The sequence below is a fragment of the Molossus molossus genome, unplaced genomic scaffold (assembly GCF_014108415.1).
Source record: "Molossus molossus isolate mMolMol1 unplaced genomic scaffold, mMolMol1.p scaffold_m16_p_2, whole genome shotgun sequence".
Classification (NCBI taxonomy): domain Eukaryota; kingdom Metazoa; phylum Chordata; class Mammalia; order Chiroptera; family Molossidae; genus Molossus; species Molossus molossus.
In genome coordinates, this window is record NW_023425355.1 from 1,002,892 (window position 1) to 1,025,397 (window position 22,506).

General features: G+C 36.5%; 1 protein-coding gene across 2 annotated transcripts in view; it reads left to right on the plus strand.

Moving 5' to 3' along the window:
* PHKA1 (phosphorylase kinase regulatory subunit alpha 1) overlaps positions 1 to 22,506 on the plus strand; it is a 119,373-nt gene that overhangs the window by 20,215 nt on the left and 76,652 nt on the right. For both annotated transcript variants that reach the window (XM_036271140.1, XM_036271141.1), the window contains exons 5-8: positions 9,584 to 9,666; positions 13,006 to 13,086; positions 15,020 to 15,118; positions 16,115 to 16,261. In XM_036271140.1, the coding sequence (XP_036127033.1) occupies positions 9,584 to 9,666; positions 13,006 to 13,086; positions 15,020 to 15,118; positions 16,115 to 16,261 (410 nt within the window). The remainder of the gene's footprint in view (positions 1 to 9,583; positions 9,667 to 13,005; positions 13,087 to 15,019; positions 15,119 to 16,114; positions 16,262 to 22,506) is intronic.

Consider the following 22,506-nt stretch of genomic DNA (forward strand, 5'->3'; position numbering starts at 1 on the left):
TATTTTGGTGCTCCTATGTTGGGTGCATATATGTTTACCAAGGTTATATCCTCCTGTTGGATAGATCCTTTCATTATTATGTAGTGACCTTCTTTGCCTCTAGTTATGGCCTTTATTTTGAAGTCTACCTAACTGGATATGAGTATTGCTATTCCAGCTTTTTTTCCCTTTCCCTTTGCTTGGAAAATTTTTTTCCATCCCTACACTTTCAACCTATGTGAGTCTTTTGTTCTGAGGTGGATCTCTTGTAAACAACATATATATGAGACATGCTTTCTTATCCATTCAGTTACTCTGTGTATTTTGATCTGAGTGTTTAATCCATTTATGTTTAAGGTTATTATTGATATGTACTTATTTATTGCCATTTTTGTTCATTATAGTTATGTTTCTCTTACTATTTCTTCTGCTTATTACAGCAGTTCTTTTAACATTTCTTGGAGTCCTGGTTTGGTGCTAATATACTTCCTTAGCCTCTTTTTTGTGTGGGAATCTCTTTATTTCACCTTTTATTTTGAATGATAGCCTGTTGAATAGAGTAGTCTTGGATTCAGATCCTTTTTTTTTTTTCCATTACCTTGATTTCTTCATGCCATTCCCTTCTGACCTGTAGTGTTTCTGTTGAGAAGTCAGCTGATAGCTTTATGGAGATTCCTTTGTGGGTAACTTGTTGCTTATCTCTTGCTGCCTTTAGGATTCTCTCTTTGTCCTTAATTTTTGGCATTTTAATTATTATGTGTCTTGGTGTGGGCCTGTTTGGGTTCTTCTTACTTGGGGCTCTCTGTGCTTCTTGAACTTGTATGGCTTTTTCCTTCACCAAGATAGGAAAGTTTTCTGTCACTATTTCTTCAAATATATTCTCTTGCTCATTATCTTCTTCTTCTGGTACTTCTATGATGCAGATGTTGTTACATTTTATGTTGTCCCACAGTTCTCTTAGGCTGTCTTTCTGTTTTTTAATTTTTTTTTTCTTATTGGTTTTCTGATTGGTTGATTTTTTTCTACCCTGTCTTCTAATTCACTGATTCAGTCCTTAGCTTTCTCTACTCTGCTGGTTATTCCTTTCAATGTGTTCTTTATTTCTGCTATGTCATTCTTCATTTCCATTTGGTTGATTTTCACTGTTTCTTTATCTTTACTCATGCTGTTGAGCTTCCTCATGATTATTACTCTGAACTTTCCCTCTGATATCTTGCTTATTTCCATGTCATTTTTTTCTTCTCCTGCAGACTTCTCTTGTTCTTTCATTTGGGATTTGTTTCTTTGTTTCACCATTTTGGCTGTCTCAGTGGGTTTTGGAGTCTGCCAAATTTTCCCTGTGGGTGTTGGTGTTCTGTTGGTTGTGGCTCCCTCTACTGGGTTTGGATGAGTGTGGGAGGACCCACGTTAAATACTGCTGTCAAGTCTTACTTTTCTGGGCAGATTTGCAAGCCAAAGAAAGATTCAGTTATCCTCTAGTTTTTTGCCTGGAGGCTATTTGTCTCAGTTACTTATGAGTCTTGATTTGTAGCCATCAGCTGAATGAAAAATCCCTCAGGTGTAAGAGGATTTCGAGTGGGTGGGGCAATTGCTTACTATCAGACTCAATGTTAATGAGCCTCAATTTGCATTTTTCTGGCCTGAACTGGTAGTGTTGAATTCCTGCAAGAGGAGCCATTGCTTCTCTCCAGGAAGGGGCTCTTTGAGTAATATAGCTACTGTCCTTTGAGGGGGTGATTCAGCATGAAATTCGAGGTGTCCTCCCATCCAGCTCTCCTAACCCTAACTCTGGATTCTCTCCACATAGTTCCAATCCAGTCCACTCTCCCTCTGCTAGAGCCCAAGGTGAGTGGCTTTAGCTGATTTGGTGCTTTTTAAAACCCCTGCTTTCTCAGTGGGAAGCACACTCAGCTAATACAGCCCTTGTTGCTGTCTGTGGGCTCCTAGCCCACCTTCGTGCACTTCTGCTGTTCCTACCAGGCTCAATTTGGTGTCTTCTTTCTGTCCCTGGTTGTACAGGTTCTCTCCAGCTGCTTTTCAGTGGATTTTCCTGATAATTTGTCTTTATTTTAGTTGTAATTGCAATTTAGTCCTGAGAGGTGGTCTGTGTACAAGCCTCAATTAATTTAAAAGTATTCAAATCACACAAAGCATCTTCTATGACCAAAATGGAATGAAATTTGAAATAGGTAGCAGAATAAAATTTGGGAAACTCATAAATATATGGAAATTAAACAGCAGACTCCTAAATAACCAGTGGGTCAAAGAAGATTCACAAGAGAAATTAGAAAAACTGAACTGAAGGAAAAGTACTACACAATTTACCAAACTCATGGGAAGCAGGGACAGCAGTGTTTAAAGTGGGGTTTATATCTGTAAATGCCTATATTTTTAAAAGACTTCAAATCAATAATTTAACCATTCACCTTAAAGCACTGGAAAAAGAAGAGTAGATTCAACCCAAAGCATGCAGAAGGAATGAAATAACACCATACATGAGAATAAACTCAAAATAGATAAAAGACTTAAATGTAACTCGTGAATCCATAAAAATTCTAGAAGAAAATGTAGGCAACAAAATTTCAGACATCATACACTGCAGAATTTTTACTGATACAACACCTAAGGCAACAGAAACAAAGAAAAAAATGAATACATGGGACTACATCAAACTCAAAAGCTTCTGCACAGCAAAAGAAACAACCATCAAAATGGAAAGGGATCCCACTATATGGGAGACCATAATCGCCAATGATGCATCAGATAAGGAGTTAATTTCCAAAATATATAGAGTGCTCATACAACTCCACAAAAGAAAGACAAAGAACCCAATTGAAAAATGGGCAGAGGACCTAAATAGACATCTCTCCAAAAAGGACATACAAATGACCAAGAGACATATGAAGAAATGCTCAATATCACTAATCATCAGAGAGATGCAAATGAAAACAACTATGAGGTATCACCTCACACCAGTCAGAATGGCTGCCATCAACAAATCATCAAACAAGTGTTGGCGAGGGTGTGGAGGAAAGGGGACTCTAGTATACTGCTGGTGGGAATGCAGACTGGTGCAGCCAATGTGGAAAACGCTATGATGTTACCTCAAAAAGTTTAAAATTGAACTGTCATCTGACCCAGTGATCCCACTTCTAAGAATATACCCTAAGAAACCTGAAACACCAATCAGAAAGACTATATGTACCCCTATGTTCATAGCAGCACTATGTGCAATAGCTAAGATCTGGATACAACCCAATTGTCTGTCAGTAGATGAGTGAATTAAAAAGCTGTGGTACATTTACACAATGGAATACTATGCAGCTGTAAGAAAGAAAGATCTCTTATCCTTTGAGATGGCATAGAAAGACCTGGAGAGTATTTTGCTAAGCGAAACAAGCCAAGCAGAGAAAAACAAATATCACATGATCTCACTTATTTGTGGAATATAATGAACTAAACAAACTGCTGAACAAAATTAACCCAGAGACATGGAGGTGGGGTACAGGTTGACAAGCCTCAGAGGTGGGGGGGTTCATGGGGGAAGAGATAAACCACAGAACTTACATGCATGTATGCATGACCAATGAACATAGACAACAAAGCTGGGGATGGGGCGGGATGGAAGGGGAAGAGGGTGTCAATGGGGGAAAAATGAGAAACATCTGTAACAAAACCAAATTAATAAATAAAAATTTTTTAAAAATTTATGAAATAGAGAAAGAAACAATAATAGAGAACATCAGCAAAACCAAAAGTTTGTTGTTTAAAAAGATCAACAAAATTAGTAAACCTTTAGATAGACTGACCAAGAAAAAAAGAGAGCGAACTCAATTTATTAAAACCAGGAATAAAACATTAACACATCACTGGAACCTTACAGAAATATAAATAATTATTACTGTGAACAAATGTTTACCAACAATTTAGATAACTGTACTGAAATGGATAAATTCCTAGACACAAACTACTGAATCTGACTCAAGAAGCCAAAGAAATCTGAATAGATCTATCATAATGAAAATGATATAATTAGTAATATAAAAAGAAAAGCCCAGGACCAGATAGCTTCACAGATAAATTTTACCAATATTTAAAGAACTAATACCAGTTCTTTACAAACACTTCCAAAAAATAGAATAGGAAGCAACATTTGCAAACTCATTCTATGAGGCCAGTATTACTCTGACACCAAAACCAGACCAAGACATCACAAGAAAAGAAAGCTGCTCACCAATATCTCTTATGAATATGTATTTTTAAATCCTCAACAAAATATTAGCAAACTGAGTTCAGCATTGTATACAGAGGGTTATATAGCACAACCAAGTAGTATTTATCCTAGTAATGCAAATTTGTTTTAACATGTGAAAATCAGTTACTATAATGTCATTGGAATAAAAGAAAAATAATACAATCCTCTCACTAGACACAGCGAAAGCATTTGACCAGTCCAATACTTTTTATAATAAAAACACTAAAATCACTAAATAGAAGGGAATATCTTCAACCTGGTAAAGAGCATTTACAAAACCCACAGCTAACATCATATCTAATAGTTTTAAAAAAATATTTGCTTTCCATCCTTAGATAAGAACTAGATAAGGATGTCAACTCTTGTCACTTGTACTTAGAAGTCTACTGGCAGTTTTGGTTAGGGCAAATAGGCAATAAAAAGAAATGAAAGACATCAGATAAAGGAAGAAGTTTAACTCTCTACATTTGTAGATAATAAGGTCTTATACATAGAAATCTTAAGGAATTCACTTAAATATACAAGTTCAGGAAGGTAGTTGGGAAATATCAATATGCAAAAATCAATTTTATTTCTATACACTAGAAATGAATCAAAAGTGAAATTAAGAAAACAATATTTACATTATCAAAATGAAATACTGAGGAATAGATTTAATAAAAGTAGTATAAAACTTGTACTTTTAAAGCTGTAAAACATTAGTAAAAAATCAAAGATCAAACTAAGTGGAAAGACATTCTATGTTCATGAATCAGGAGACTTATTGACCTATAGATTCAACATAATTCCTATCAAAATCCCAGCTGTCTCAAGACTTCACAGAAATTGACAAACTGATCCTAAAATGCATATGAAAATCCAGAGGACTCAGAATGGCAAACATTTTTTGAAAAAGAAGAAAAAAGTAGGATGATTGGCACTTTTTTATTTCAAAACTTATTACAAAGCTACAGTAATTTAGACAGTATGGTGCCGGTATAAACATAGACATATAGAGTAACAGAAGAGAACCGATAGTCCAGAAATAAACCATCACATTATGATCAGTTCATTTTTGACAAGGGTACCAAGATCATTCAATGGAGAAATAATGATCTCAAAAAATGATGCTAGGAAAACTGGATATCTGCATGCAAAAGAATGAAATTGCACCTCTTCCTCACACCATAGACAAGTAACTGAAAAATGAATCATAGCCCTGGCTGGTTTGGCTCAGCTGTTAGAGCGTCGGCTTGTGGACCAATGAGTCACGGGTTCGATTCTGGTCAAGGGCATATACCTCGGTTGTGGTTCATCCCCGGCCCTGGTCAGGGTCATGCAGGAGGCAGCCAGTCGGTGTCTCTCTCTCACATTGATGTTTCTCTCTTCCTCTCTGTTCCTCCCTCCCACCCTATTTGAAGATAAATAGAAAAATATCCTCTGGTGAGGATTTAAAAAAAAAAGAATTGTAGACCTAAATGTATGTAAGGGGAAAACTATAAAACACTATTAATCTGCTAGGGCACCCATAACAGAATACTATAGAATGGGTGGCTTAAATAACAGAAATTTATTTTCGCACAGTTCTGGAGGCTGGACATCCATGATCAAGATGTTGACAGGGCTGGTTTCTGGTGAGCCTTCTAGCCTTGGCTTGCAAACAACTGCCTTCTCTACTATGTCCTTATATGTCCTTTCCTTCTGTGTGGGTGCACCCCTGTTATCTCTTTTTATAAGGATACCAGTCCCTATTATATTAAGGACTCACCCTTCTGACCTCATTTAAACTTTATTGCCTCCTTAAAAGCCTTATCTCCAAATATATTCACATTGAAGGTTAAGACTTCAACATCTGACTTTGGGGGGGCATAATTGAGTTCATAACAAACACTTAGGAAATCATACCAAGTGTATTGTCCAGCCACAATGCTTTGAAATTGAAAATGAACTGCAAAAAGGAAGTGAAAAAAACAACAGATATGTGGAGATTACACAGCATCCTTCTAAAAAACAAATAGGTCAAAGATGAAATGAAAGAAGACATTGAACAATACCTGGGGACAAATGAGAATGACAATACAAAATATCAAAATTTTTGGATACAGCAAAGGTGGTAATAAGAAGGAAGTTCATATCATTACAGGCTTATCTTACAAAACAAGAAAAGTCCCCACAAACAACTTAACAGTTATATAGAACTGCCATCTTGGGTTTTGCCCTGCCCTACCTCGTTTCACCTCTGTGTACTCACCTCTGCACCCTCTGTTCTGCAAGCAGTGCCTTGGCTCTGAAGGGACAGAACCCATAGGTCCTGCAAGGATGGTATTGCTTCAAGGGATAGGTTTTTCTCCTGTGGTTAACATAGTTGTTTCAGATCATTAAATAAATAACTATTGAACATCTGTTCTATATTATTTAATACCATTCACAATGGTATGAGATACTTTTAGGGACTATTTGAGATACTTTTATAGACTGCAGATATAAATAAGACATGATTCTTTCCTTTTAACCGAGGTACATATTTATCTATAGTACATACAGACAAAAAAAAAAACAAGTTCATAAAGAGCAGGGAAATTAAAATTAAATGAAGCACAGAAGAGGGGCAACAATGACAGCATCATAGAGGAGATAGAATTTGAGCTGGGCTTTGAAAGAACAGTTAGGATTTCAAGATGTGGAGAAGGCCTTTCAGACAATATCATGAGCAAAGGGACAACTGGTAGAAATGTGTGGCATTTATATGATATAGTAATTAGCTATGATAACAAGTTTATGAGATAGACAAATTCAATTTCACACCTTTTGCCTTCTTTCAATCTCTGAAAGCACTTTGACACACTAAGGTGACAAAATGAAGCTGTGAAGCTAATGTCCAACATTACTATCTATCTTCTTTCTGTCTCTCTATCCAAGAGGTTAAGGTCATCACTACTACAAGAAAGACCCTTTGCTGCTGCTGCTGTTGTCCTGTGCTGTGGTTGCTGTTTTGACAAAGCCATGGATCAGGAGGAGCTTGCCAATCTGATAATATGGATCATATGGTCCTTTTTAGTTTTAAAGTTACTGCTCTATGGTTTGAAATATCTGCCAATAGATCAAATATTTAAATATTTAAAAAATGAAACTATGTAAGTACCAGAAATAGTCATGGGATAAAACTTTTTATTAAAAGTTTTGGAGAATAAAAATGTACTGTAAACAAAGTCAAGGTTCAAACAAACCAGGAAAAACACTTGTAACACATAAGATGGGTAAAAAGCTAACTTCCTGAATATTCATTAATGTGTCAATAACAGAAAGACCAGAATTCAATAGAAATTGGTGGACACAAAATTGGTGGATACAGATCATAGAAAAATAAATACAGATGGCATATAAACATATAAAAAGAGTTACAACCTGACTCATAATAAAATAACTTCAAATTAAACAAGGAGATTCTATTTCTTATCCATCAGAGTGGCAAATATAAAAAACTTATTAAAGCAAGTGTTGATGGGGAGTAGGGAACAGGTAGGTAGTGCTGCTTGGTATATAAACTGTGGTACTTTGCAGAATAACTTGGTGATAATTATCAACATTTAATGCATACATGTTGATATATTTATGGAGAAGCATACTCATATTTGCAGCTTAGTTAGAAATGTATCAAAAATAAGGTTGATTGATGGATGGATAGATATATATTAAAAAAATATAGTAAGTCCTGGCCAGTGTGACTCGGTTGGAGTGTCGTCCTGTACACCAAAAGGTGGTGGGTTTGATTCCCGGTCAAGGCACATACCCAGGTTGTGGGTTTGATCCTGGATCAGGGTGTGTGCGAGAGGCAACTGATCGATGTCTCTATCTCTGTCTGTCTGTCTCTCTCTTCCTTTCTCTAAAATCAATTATAAAATAAATTAAAATCAATTTTAAAAGTATAGTAAAATGTTAATGGTCGATTCCAGATGGTGTGTATACAGATGTCCACTGTAAAATTCTCTTGTTTGTTTGTTTGTTTGTTTGTTGAAAATTTTCATAGTAAAAATTTGGAGAAATATATGTAAATCTGTGACTCAGCAATTCTACTTCTAAGGATTTACCTTGATATACTGGTACATGTGCATAAAGATATAAAAATACACAAATATTAACTGCAGCACTGATTGTTGTGATAAAAGATTAGGTACAACTTAAATGTCTTTCAATAGTGAACTGGTCATATGAGTAGCCATTCAGTGAAAAGTTGTGCTGCTGGAAAAAAAAAAATGAGGCCGACCCTGGCCGGTTTTGCTCAGTGGTTAGAGTGTCAGCCCATGGACCAGAGAGTCCCGGGTTCAGTTTCCACTAAGGGCATGTACCTCGGTTGCAGTTTGTCCCCAGCCCAGGTTGGGGTTGTGTGGGTGGCAACCAGTCAATGTGTCTCTCTCACATCGATGTTTCTCTCTCCCTCCCACTCTATCTGAAGATAAATGCAAAAAATGTCCTCAGGTAAGGATAAAAAAAAAAATGAGGCTGATATATTTAAAATTGTCTCCAAGGAATATATGAGAAAAGCAAGGTGCAGCACTGTCTGGTTAAGACTTGTTTCTTCCAAAGAGGAGATTTGGCAGAGTGGGAGTGATGTGATTCTAAGTGGAAGACTTTCATTGTATACCTGTTGGTATTTCTCTCATTAAAAATAAGAGATGGGGAAGAAAGAGGAGAGAAGTGTTACTTTTTAAAGAAAAAGGGATTATACTGTACATATTGGAAAGCAGTATGGCATCTTGGTAAGATCTTTGTCTCTAAAGTGATGTAGGACTTGATAGTCAATTGAGTCCTATTTATTAGTTACATAACCTTAGGCAAATGACCTCTCTAGGCCTCAGAAGTACCCATCTCTTAGGGATGTTATAAAAATTAAGTGGATAATTCATGCAAAACTCTACATTGTATGCTATAACTTACATTTGTATAGCTTACATTTAGAACAATTCTCATTTTTACTCCAAAAATTATGGTTTTAAGTTCTCCTTAGAATCATAATATTTATCTACTTGTTGCTCAGTATTTGGACTCTCTCCAACTCTTTTATGAAATATTTGTCTTTTTTCCAGATGCCTAGGTTTGTACATTTAAACACATTATAAAGTAGTTATCTATAGAATTGGGAGTCTGAGACTTTCTATTAAAACCTACAAATAACAGTTAAAATTCTTCCATGTTAAAATATGCTGGTATCTCAGTTGAAGACTAGCTGAAGGCTGATTTGTGATCTTATTTTTATGGTTTAAGAATAAAAGTACCTCTCATTGTTTCTAAATAAAGTAGGATTACTTGGGAGCAGTGGGGTCATTTAGTGATCATTGACCAGCTCTGTATCTTTATTCTCTTTTTCCTCAGGACTTCATATTATTCACAGTCTAGATGAAGTCAATTTCATACAGAACCTTGTGTTTTACATTGAAGCTGCATATAAAACTGCTGTAAGTACTCATTTGGTAATGTATTTTAAACATATGGTGTTATAAAAATTCTGGACAACTCATTCTTTCTCTTATAGCTGCCCCTCATAGTGAACAATCTATAAGTCTTCTGATAGAAATTACCTTCAGCCTCTTTCTTTGTTAAGCTCTGTCATCTGCTGTTTACTTTCTCCCCCAGGGAGTTACAGGGGCTAGAGAGTTAAGATGCTGTGCTTTCATTTCTTTCAAGCTGTATAATACCTGATGGTATATATTTGGCAATCTGGGGCTAAATTGTAGTCTTCTTTTAATGACTTATGGTCTTAAACAGGAGTAATATGGCTAGAGAGCATTATGGGTCACTTAGCTACTTAGAAATAATATTTAGTCATGTGTGTAATATTATCTGTAGACATTGATTCCGTATTTACAGTACAAAATAGTTACTTTTTCTTATAACTACTATATGAGGTAAATTTATATTAAGTCATAAAATATTTAACATCTCTATTCTCCGGGATCACTGTTCTTCATTACATGATGTTCATTGTATTGAAAATGGATGAGTCATGAATAGTCCAGTTCTGAAACTTAATTGTTTAGTTTGTTTAGTTGTTTTTAGTTATTTTAGGTGGGAGGGTAAATCTGACCTGTCACCCCATATTTTTCAGGAAGATAAGTCCAACATAGACAGATTTGATGCACGCAGATATTATCTGTTGACTGATTACTTTGCCTTTTGATACCATAGGCCTGCTGTGGTCCAGGATACAAGTCAGGGTTCTCTGGTCTTTCCACTGAAGCTAAGGATTATAGTAGTAGAGTCAATGATATCTGTGCCTTCTGATCCTGTAATCTTTGCTGCACAAACTAGGGTATAGCTGAATTTGGAGGCAGGTGAGGCTAGCCATGGGATAAATGTGGCTTACCTTCGTAAAGCTTTAACTCAGAGATTTGACATGAAAAGTGATTTAAGATACATACAGAAATAAATACAGGTTTGTGAGGTATATGTGTGTGTGTATGCATGTCTGTATGCACATGCACGTGTGCACATGGATATTCCCAAGTTCTCTTCAGTGAGAGGGCCTGCAAGCAATGGCAACACAGTGACAATGAGCACCACTGATCAAGTTTTACATTGTAACTATCATTCTCTAATAATAGAAACCAAGATTCCTTAAAGAAGTGGTCAATTCCTGGGCTCATATGTGAAAAATACAAGATGGGACTGGAGCATCATGTAGTGACAGAAGTGAGGAAGTGTTCAAAAAACAATGGAGTGTGTCAAACCTGGAATAACTCCCTAAGGCCAAATTTGGAACAATTTGAGCAACAAAATAAGTAATAACTTTTTATTACAATCCAGAAAATAACCTAAATACCCATAAGTTCATACTGAAAAAAAATCAACAACTGAATACATAAATGGGGGAGAAAGGATAGCTCTTCCTTAGTGATGAATTGCAGAGGCAATGAAGGAACTAGAAAAATCACCATTGAAACACGACTAATAATTGTTGCAGGCAAGAATCACATTAATGGATGCTGGCAACTGATGGTCATTGGCACCAATTTACCACCAACGTGAATCCCCAATTTAGGGTGCAGTGAAGAATGAAACTTTATTCAGTGCAAAGAGCTCAACTGTGATACAGCACAGCTGTGAAAACAGCATGGCTGCAGAACAGCTCAGTGTGGTACAGCACTGCACGACTTTGACGCTGGCACAGCTCTGCTCTGCTCCACTGTGAGGCAGGCCCTGGGGCCAGGCCTCTCTCCTGCTAGACAGCTCTGCTCTGCTCCTTGCCACTCTGCTTTGTGCTGCACTGGTCTGCTCTGCTGTGCTTTGGTCTGCTCCTTTCTGTGCCAGTCTGCTCTGGCCTGCGCTGTTCTGCTACACTCTGCTCCGGCAGGACATCTTTGGTGTTTCAGCTCAGCCAGGAAATCGCAATCCTCACAATTTGATTGGTCCTAAAGGCACTGTGCTGATTGGTCAGAATAGAGCCTCTCTGGTTGGTTGGAACTGTGTAGTTCCAATTAGATGGGGAAAGCCTCAGTCCTACTGGTTAAAATAGGATTCCAGGAATTCCTCTATAAGGGCTGTCTCAGAAGGCAGAAACCAGGCAGGCAGATCAGTGCAGAGGTGGGCAGTTCAATGCAGGCCTCTCCCTTAGTGACGGGCCCCTGTACATAAATGTCTGCTATATTCTGTTTTTGTTTTTAACATTTGGGCCCAGTTAGCCACCAGGAGCCCTTCTTAGCAGGCATCTTCTTTCTCAGGGTCAAATTAGTGGGTGGGTATTGGAGGAGAAACAGGATATCTGCCCAAAATGTATAACCTCAGTCTAAGCAAGAGAAGACATGAGGCAAACCCAAATTGAGGGACATCTATAAAATATTTGACCACTAATCTTCAAAAAGTGTCGAGGTCATGAAAGACAAGACTAGAGGAATTGTAACTGATTAGAAGAGACTAAGGAGGCATGACAAATATAGCATGGTATTCTGGCTTGGATCCTGGAATATAAAAAGGCTGTTAGTGGAAATCTTAATAAAATCCATAATTTGGTTACTAATACTATTCTGATGTTAATTTCTTAGCTTTGACCATTGTACTATGGTTATGTCAGGTGTTAAAATTAAGGAAAGCTGAGTAAAAGGCATATGGGAACCCACTGTACTGTTTTTGTAACTTCTTTGGAAGTCTAAAGTTATTTCAAAATAAAGTTTATTAAAAGTAATTTCAACTGTTATCTTTATATTAACAAGGGGTCATATAGAGTTATGGTTAACAATGTAGGCTTTGAAGTGAGAGTACTTGAGCTATAATCCTAGGTCTGTCACTTAGTGGCTGTGTATCCTTGGGTGAGTCACTTAACCTCTCTTTGCACCACAGTTTTGTCATCTATAAAATGTAATGATTAAGGAAGATAATATTGAAAAGTGCATTGGTTAGTGAATGGTACATTGTCAATGCCAACATGGAGTAAAATTGGAATAGATATTTAAGATAAAATACCCAGATGTGGTTTAGGCTTCATTTCCTAGACCCCTTGGGTATCTGCTTTGATGTAAATTTTGAGAAGTACCTCTCTAGATGGACTGAATTATAGTTCTTAGTACCAATCAACTGTCCAGGAGTCCTCCAACTTCTTGGAGGCCCCACTATAATTTAAACTTACTGGGAAAATATCTATGGGGGCAACCCAACTTATTGGCATATCCTTAATAAACATTGTGGATTCACATAAGTATGGCAAATTAGCTACTATGTGTGCCCTTTATTCAAGGGTTGTGCATCTAGTAAGCATTTAGTAATGGTGACTTACTAATGGTATCTTGGTTATTTTATGCCAGGACTTTGGTATATGGGAACGTGGAGACAAGACCAACCAAGGGATCTCAGAATTGAATGCCAGTTCAGTTGGAATGGCAAAGGTAATTTTCCTTGCTTTGTTTGTCCCAGGGATGGGGTAAGGAGGTCTGGCACATCTTTGCCATAGATAAAGGCTTAATGTGAATATGGACCATCATCAAATTAATTATTCCTTTAAACCACAGGCAAAATTCAGATTCTCCCATAGAACTAAGAACATATATGTGAAGCCTTCTTTCATAAGTTCTAGATTTATATATCCAAACTGGTTTTGTAGCATATTTCAGCTTACATATCCCACAAGGACCTCAGAGAACATATCTTAAATGAAACTCATCATCTTTACCATTATAAAAACAAACAAAAGGAGGTCTTTGGTCCTTCTATACACCATTTGACAAAGCCTGATATCAGGAAACCATTTCTTAGTCCTCTACTACCCACATTCTCCTGCAACCCCCATATCACTATCATCATCATTATTACCTTTCCACTTGGCTCTATCTTTTCTTTTCCACTGCTACTGCCTCAATTCCAGCTCTTTGGAAACAGCAAGAAGGCATCAAATAAAATAGCAAAAATCAGATTAAAAAATATCCATTATAACGATAAATATGCATGACTTAATTTGTTTCTCCTACCAAAAAGCAAAGACACAGAATGATTTATAAAAAGAACTCCAATCTAAACTACCTATAAGAGCTAATGCTCTAATATAACTTTTGATACAGAAAGATTAAAAATAGAAGGATGTGCACGTTATTTTTTTCTGAGCCAGTTGAGAGGAAATTGCAGGTGTGATATTCTATTTCTCCTAAATGCTTCAGTGTGAATTTCCTCAAAGACTCATTGAGTGTTCTTGACTCCCTCGTCAAATATTAATTAACCATAAATGCAGGGGTTTATTTTTGAGCTCTCCATTCTGTTCCATTGATCTATGTGTCTATTTTAATGCCCATATAATACTATTTTAATTATTATACCTTTGTAGTATATTCGAAAGTAGGAAGTGTGATGCTTTCAGCTTTGTTCTTCTTTTCTGTGATTGCTTTGGCTATTTGAGATATTTTGTGGTTCTATACAAATTTTAGGATTGTTTTCTATTTCTTTAAAAAATGTCATTGGAATCTTGATAGGGATTCCTTTGAACCTGTAAATGGCTTTGGGTAGTATGAACATTTTAATAATATTAATTCTTCTATTTCATGAACATGGGATATCTTTCCATTTGTTCATGTCTTCAATTTCTTTTATCAAGATGTTGTAGTTTTTATGGTACAGATATTTCACCTCCTTAGTTAAATTTATTCTTCAATATTGTATTAATTTTGATGCTATTGTGAATGGGATAGTTACTTTTTAATTTCTTTTTCAGATGTGTTGTTGTTAGTGTACAGAAACACCACTGATTTCTATATGCTGATTTTATATTCTTCAACTTTACTGTATTCATTTACTAGTTTTTTAGTTGAGTCTTTATGGTTTTCTATATATAAGATTGTATCATCTATAATTAATGACAATTTTACTTCCTTTTCAAATTAGATACCTTTTATTTCTTTGTGCTGCATAGTTGCTTTGGCTACGACTTCTAGCACTATGTTGAGTAAGAGTGATGAGAGTGGGCATCCTTGTCTTGTTCCTGATATTAGAGAAGAAACTTTCAGTTTTTCACTGTTGAGTACAGTGTTAGTTGTGGGTTTGTCATATATGGTCTTTATAATTTTGAGGTATGTTCTTTCTATAATGAACTTATTGAGGATTTTTATCATGAAAAGATGGCTACAACCATCATCTTAACTGTCTCTGGGATAATATGGAAGGCAAAGAAAAACTTAGAGGCCCCCTCAGAATAAAGAATGTTATTGTATTTTATGTTCTGCTGAACATATTCAAAATGACATTGTGTACATTGATACAATATTGAGGTACAGGGAGTAGAAATATGTATCTTTCCAATACTGAAATTGACCTTTCCTTCTCTGTTCCTCATAGGCAGCCCTGGAAGCATTAGATGAACTGGATCTGTTCGGTGTGAAAGGTGGGCCCCAATCAGTTATTCATGTCCTTGCTGATGAAGTGCAACACTGCCAGGTAAGAAAATAATGGACCACATTATAGACAATTTTATTTTACCCAGATTCGGACTTAGTATGGACTTTAGAATAAGGAGACCTGATTGAGAATAGATCATCTTATTTATTACTATGTGCCAAGAATGTCTTATCAAACATCCTATACTAAGATAAGGCTGATATAACATTAGCTGTAACATAGATCATAATCCTGTTCTCTCACCCAAGGTTATAAAGGGATCCCATCATAGTATATGGAATCCTTCTCTGTTGTCATATCAAGTGTATGGCCTCTGCTCCTGAGTATCTCCTTTTCTAAATATAGCAAGAGAGCAAGGGGTGATTGATTTTTCAATGTTGATAATGGCTCCGAAGCATTTCTGTGTTCCAGGTTGGTTGTAGGGTTAAATGTTTGGGGTTTAGACTATTTAAATGGTAAATATCTGAACGCATCTTCTAAAAGCAAAGTTTTTTTGTGGAAAAAATAAATATCGAGGATATATGAGCTGAAACTTCCATTTCCTACTTTTCAGCTGCTACATTTTCTCTTATCTTTATGCTTAAATAGATGTTAATGGAGCGATGAGATTGTGAATGGGGTAATGATATTTAGAGTATTCTGTATTACCTATATGCATGTACGCATAACCAATGGACATGGACAACAAAACCAGGGATGGGGTGGGGGGGTTGGGGAGGAGGGTGTCAATTGGGGAAAAAAGGAGAAACATCTGTAACAAAAATAAAATAAAAAATTAATAAATTAAAAAAAAAAAAGAGTATTCTGTATCCATCAGTAGCTGTTTAATAATCAGGATTGGAAAACATTGAAAGCAGGATTGAAACCAGGGCTAACTTACAGAAATAGCTAGTTTTTAAACCTCTCACTATTGAATTATGTTTACATTTTCTTCTGAATGATCCTCTTCTACATAAATCTTTTGAAACTAAATCTGTTAGTTTTACAACACTGAGTTATTGACTAATGTGCCACATTTGATTCCCTTTCTCTTAGTCTATCCTTAATTCAATACTCCCCCGAGCTTCAACATCCAAAGAGGTTGATGCTAGTCTACTTTCAGTTGTTTCCTTCCCGGCCTTTGCAGTAGAGGATAATCATTTGGTGGAGGTCACAAAACAAGAAATCATCACCAAGCTTCAGGTACGTCTACATGTGCCTTTCTTTCCTTTAGGATTCTTACTGTAAGAGGAAATTACTATCTTTTCGGACCTTTAGTATGACCCACGTCAGTGATTTAACTAAGTGATCAGGGTTAATATCAACAGTAATAAGGCGTATTGACGTCATGTACTCCTGATACAGTGCAATGAGAAGTGCACAACACCTCTGACCTCTGTGACATCTTTGCCAATGACACATAACTTCAATCTCATCATGAGAAAACACGAGACAAAATCAAACTGAGGTACATTATGCGAAATAACTGACACACATTTCAAAAGTGTCAAGGCAACACTTTTTAAACAAGGAATGACTGAGAAAGTGCCACAGATTCAAAGAGACTAAGGAGATGTGACAACTAAATGCAGTGGGATCCTGAAACAGATACTGGGACAGAAAAAAGCCACTAGCAGAATTTTTCAGTTTTTGATAAATGTTCTATGTAAGATGGTTAAAATAAGGGGACAGTGGTGGAAGGGTATATGGAGTCTTTCTACTGTTCTTGCAATTCTTATGTAGGTCTCAAATTATCTCAAAATTTAAAAAATGTGCCCTTCCTTCCTTCCTTCCTTCCTTCCTTCCTTCCTTCCTTCCTTCCTTCCTTCCTTCCTTCCTTCCTTCCTTCTTTCCTTCCTCTCTTTCTTCCTTCTTTTCTTCCTTTCAGCCTAGGGTCTCTTATGAGCTCTGTGAGCAGGAACACCTAGATCAGTAATTAGACTATCACAGACTTACCCTAAGGCAGAAAGCCATGAAGAGGATAACATTATGAGCTTTGCTTTACAGAGAGAGGAAGGGAGAGATAGAAACATCCATGTGAAAGAGAAACATTGATTGGCTGCCTCTTGCACGTCCTCCACTGGGGATCGAACCCTCAACCTGGGCATGTGCCCTGCCTGGGAATCGAACCCGGACTTCTCAGTCCATGGAATGATGCTAAGAGCTTTGCTTTAAGGAAGAGTCTATAATATAGCCCTCCGTTAAAATCACATTGATCAAATCAGTTTCTACTGCTGGGCTGTTATCAGGGTTTTAAAATTATTACTTTTTAATTATTGTGTCTGTATTAGTGATAGGTTGACACATGTACCTGTTGCAAATGATATATTTCTTTTTTTCTCAAATATAGTTCACATTCAATACTATTTTGTAGTAGTTTCAGATATATACCACAATGCTCACACATTAATATAACTTAAGAAGTAAACCCCCGATAAGTCTAGTATCCACCTGACACCATCTGTAGTTATTACGATATTATTGACTCTACGCCCTATGCTGTACTTTACATCCCTGTGACTATTCTGTAACTACCAATCTGTGCTTCTCAATCCCTTCACTTTTTTGCCCAGCCCCTGAAACCTCCTCCCTTCTGGCAGCCAAAACTCTGTTCTCTGTGTCTATGAGTCTGTTTCAATTTTGTTTGTTTATATTGTTCCTTAGATTATGCATATAAAGAAAATCATTTGGTATTTATCTTTCTCTGACTGGCTTATTTCACTTAGTATAATACTACTCTCCAGGTCCATCCATGCTGTTACAAATGCTAAGATTTAATTTTTTTTTTATCCTCACCTGAGGACATTTTTTCCATTTTTTTGTTCAGATAGAGTGGGAGGGAGAGAGAGGAAGAGAGAGAAACATCAACGTGAAAGGGACACGTCGAGTGGTTGCCACCCACACAACCAACCAGGGCCAGGGACAAACTTCAACTGAGCTACGCACCCTTAGTGGGAACCAAACCTGGGTCTCTCTGGACTGCAGGCCGATGCTCCAGCCACTGAGCCAAACCAGCCAGGACGCTTTCATTATTTTATTTACATTTTTTATTGTTGACACTATTGCACCCTCATTCCTACCCCCCTTGCCCACCTCCATCCAGCCCCTGCCCCTCCTACCTTGGCTCTCACCACACTATTGTCTGTGTCCATGGGCTATGCATATATATTCTTTAGGTAATCCTTTCACCTTCCTTTATTTACTCTCCCTCACTCTATTACCCTCTGACTGCTGTCAGCCTGTTCCATGTATCTGTGCCTCTGGTTCTATTTTGTCAGTTTATTTTGTTCATTAGATTCCACATATAAGTGAGATAATGTGATATCTTTGTTTCTATGATTGGCTTATTTCACTTAATATAATAATTTCCAGGTCCTCTCACAGGATAAGAGATGTTTTTTAATCCTTACCTGAGGATATTTTTCCATTTATCTGCAGATGAGTGGGAGGGAGATGGAGGGAGGGAGGGAGGGGGAGAGAGAGAGAGAGAGAGGGAGAGAGAGAGACATCGATGTGAGAGAGACATATCTACTGCTGGTTGCCTCCCGCACGACCCTGACCAGGGCCAGGGATGAATGGCAACCCAGGTACGTGCCCTTGGCCAAAATGGAACCTGCGACTCATTGATCCATGGGCTGATGCTCTACCGCTGAGCCAAACCGGCCAGGGCAGAGATGTCTCTTTTTTTACAGCTGCATAGTATTCCAGTGTGTAAATGTACCTCAGCTTTTTTTATCCACTTATCTACTAATGGACACTTGGGCTGTTTCCAGAGCTTACCTATCGTAAATAGCATTGCTATGAACATAAGGGTGTACCTATTCTTTCTGATTGGTGTTTTGAGATTCTTAGGGTTATACACCCAGAAGTGGGATCACTGGGTTAAAAGGCAATTCCATTTTTAATTTTTTGACGAAACTCCATATTGTTTTTCACAGGGGCAGCACCAGTCTGCATTCCCTCCAGCAGTGCACAAGGGTTCCCTTTTCTCCTCATCCTCACCAACACTTGTTTGTTGATATATTTATGATAGACATTCTGACTGGTGTGACATGATATTTTATTATGGTTTCAGTTTGCATTTCTCTGATGATTAGTGACATTGAGCATCTTTTCATGTCTATTGGCCATCTGTATGTCCTTTGGAGAAGTGTCTAGTCATGTCCTTGCCCATTATTTAATCAGATTGTTTGTTTTTTTGGTGTTCAGTTGTATGAATTCTTTTTTTTCAATCCTCAACAAAAGATATGTTTTTATTGATTTTTAGAGAGAGTGGAAAGGAGGAGGGGGAGAGAGAGAGAAACATCTATGTGAGCTAGAAATAGCTATCAATTGCCTCCTGTATGTGCCCCCAACCAGGGATCCATCCCACAACCTAGGTTTGTGCCCTGACCGGGAATTGAACCTGCAACTTTTTTTGGTGTACTGAGTGACACTCCAACTAATTAAGCCACCCAACTAGAGACAGTTGTATGAATTTTTATAGATTTTAGTGGTTAACTCCTATCAGATGTATCATTGGCAAATATGTTCTCTCATTCAGTGGGGTGTCTTATTATTTGGTTGATGGTTTCCTTCACTGTACAAAAACTTTATAGTGTGATGTAGTCCCATTATTTTATATTTTCTTTTATTTTCCTTGCCTGAGGAGATATATGAGAAAAAATATTACTTAGAGAAATGGCTGATAATTTACTGCCCATGTTTCCTTTTCTTTTAATTTTTATTGTTTATTTTTTTGTTAATCCTCACCTGAGGATATTTTCCCATTGATTTTTAGAAAGAGTGGAAGGGAGAGAGAGAAACATCAATGTGAGAGAGACACATCGACTGGCTGCCTCCTGCACAACCCTTGCCAGAGCTGGGGATGGAACCTGCAACCCAGGTTCATACCCTTGACTGGAATAGAATCTGTGACCTTTTGATCCGCAGGTTGACGGTCTTACTGCTAAGCCAAACCAGCGAGGGTTTGCCTATGTTTTCTTCTAGGAGTTTTATGATTTTGAATCTTACATTTAAGTCTTAAATTTATTTTGAGTGCATTCTAGTATATCATGTAAGAAGGTAGTCTAGTTTCATTTCTTTGCATATATCTGTCCAGTTTTCCCAACACAATTTATTGAATAGATTGTCTTTACTCTGCTGTATGTTCTTACCTCCTTTATCAAACATTAATTGACCATATAGTTTGGGTTTATTTCTATGCTCTATATTCTATTCCATTGACCTATATGTCTGTATTTATGCCAGTACCATGCTATTTTGATTACTATAGCCTTGATATCAGGTAGTGTGATACCGCCAACTTTGTTCTTTCTCAAGATTGCTGTGGCTATTAGGGATCTTTTGAGGTTCCATATAAATTTTTGGATTATTTGTTGTAGATCTATGAAATCCAACATTGGCGTTTTGATAGGAATTGCATTGACTCTATAGACTGCTTTGGGTAGTGTGGACATTTTAACAATATTAATTCTTCCTGTCCACGAGCTTCCAATTATTTCTATCTTCTTCAGTTTCTTCCTTCAGTGCATTATAGTTTTCTGAGTACAGGTCTTCTACCTCTTTGGCTAAATTTATTCCTAGGTATTTTTATATGTATTTGTAAATGGGATTGTTTTCTTAGTTTCACTTTCTGATAATTTATTATTAGTGTATAAAAATTGCCTTCTGGATGTTTATTTTGCATGCGGCTACTTTACTGAATTTATTAATCAGTAGTTTTTTTTTGCTATAATCTTTAGGGTTTTTTATATACAGTATCATGTCATCTGCAAATAATGAAAGTTTTACTTCTTCCTTTCCAGTTTGGATGCCTTTTATTTCTTCTTCTTGTCTGATTGCAGTGGCTAGGACATCTAGTACTATGTTGAATAAGAGTGGTGAAAGTGGACATTCCTGTTTTATTTCCAGTCTTGAGGGAAACACTTTTAGTTTTCCCTATTGAGTATGATGATAGCTGTGGGTTTGTCATATATGGTCGTTATTATGTTGAGTTGTGTTCCCTCTGTTCCTATTTTGCTGAGAGTTTTTATTATAAATAGGTGCTGGATTTTTTGCTTTTTCTGCAACTATTGCTATGATCATATAATTTTTATCCTTCATTTCATTATGTGTTGTGTCACGTTTATTTATTTGCACATATTGTACCAACGTTGCATCCACTAAATAAATCCCACTTCATCATGGTGTATGATCTTTTTCATGTATTGCTGGATTTGGTTTAGTAATATTTTGTTGAGGATTTTAGCATCTATGTTCATCAGAGATATTGATCTGTAATTTTCTTTCTTTCTAGTGTCTTTATCTGGTTTTTGAATCAGGATAATGCTGGCCTTGTAAAATTAGTTTGGGAGCCTTCTCTCCTCTTGAATTTTTGGAATAGCTTGAGAAGGATAGGTGGTAGTTCTTGGAATTTTTGATAAAATTCACCTGTGAAGCCATTCAGTCCAGGACTTTAGTGCATTGGAAGTTTTTGATTACTGTTTCAATTTCATTAGTTGTAATTGGTCTGTTCAGATTTTTTTTTTCTTCTTAATTCAGTTTTGGAAGATGGTATGTTTCTAAAAATGTATCCAAATTATCCAATTTGTTGGCATATAGTTGTTCATAATATTTTTATACACTCCTTTGTACTTCTGTGGAGTGAGTTGTTACTTTTTCATTTCTGATTTTATTTATTTGGGTCCTCTCTCTTTTTTTTCTTGATGAGTCTGGTTAAAGGTTTGTCACTCTCATTTATCTTTTCAAATACCTCTTGGTTTCATTGATCTTTTGTATTGTTTTGTTTTTAGTCTCTCTTTCATTCATTTCCACTCTAATCTTTATTATTTCCTCTCTTCTATTTACTTTGGGATTTGTTTGTTGTTCTTTTTCTGGTTCCTTTAAGTGTGTGGTTATATTGTTTATTTGAGATTTTTTTTGTTTCTTGAGGTAGGCCTGTAATGCTGTGAATTTCCTTCTTAGTACTGCTTTCTCCGTATCCCATAGATTTTGGGTTATTTTGTTTCTATTTTAATTTGTTTCCAGGAAGTTTTTTATTTCTTCCTGATCTCACTGTTAACCCATTCTTTGTTCAGTAACATGTTATTTAGCCTTCATGTCTTTGTGTGTTTTTCCCTTTGTTCTTGTGAATGATTTCTAGTTTCATACCATTATGGTCAGAGAAGATGCTTTATATTATTTTAGTCTTCTAAAATTTATTATAACTTGTTTTGAGGTCTAGCCTAGAGAATTTTTCATGTGCACTTAAAAAGAATGTATATTCTGCTGCTTTGGGGTAATATGCTCTGAAGATATCAATTAAATCCATTTGATCTAGTATGTCATTTAAGGCCCCTGTTTTTCTGTTGATTTTCTGTCTGGGAGACCTATCCATTGATGTCAGTTGGGTGTTAAAATCTCCTATTGTGACTATATTACTGTTGATCTCTCCCTTATGTTCATCA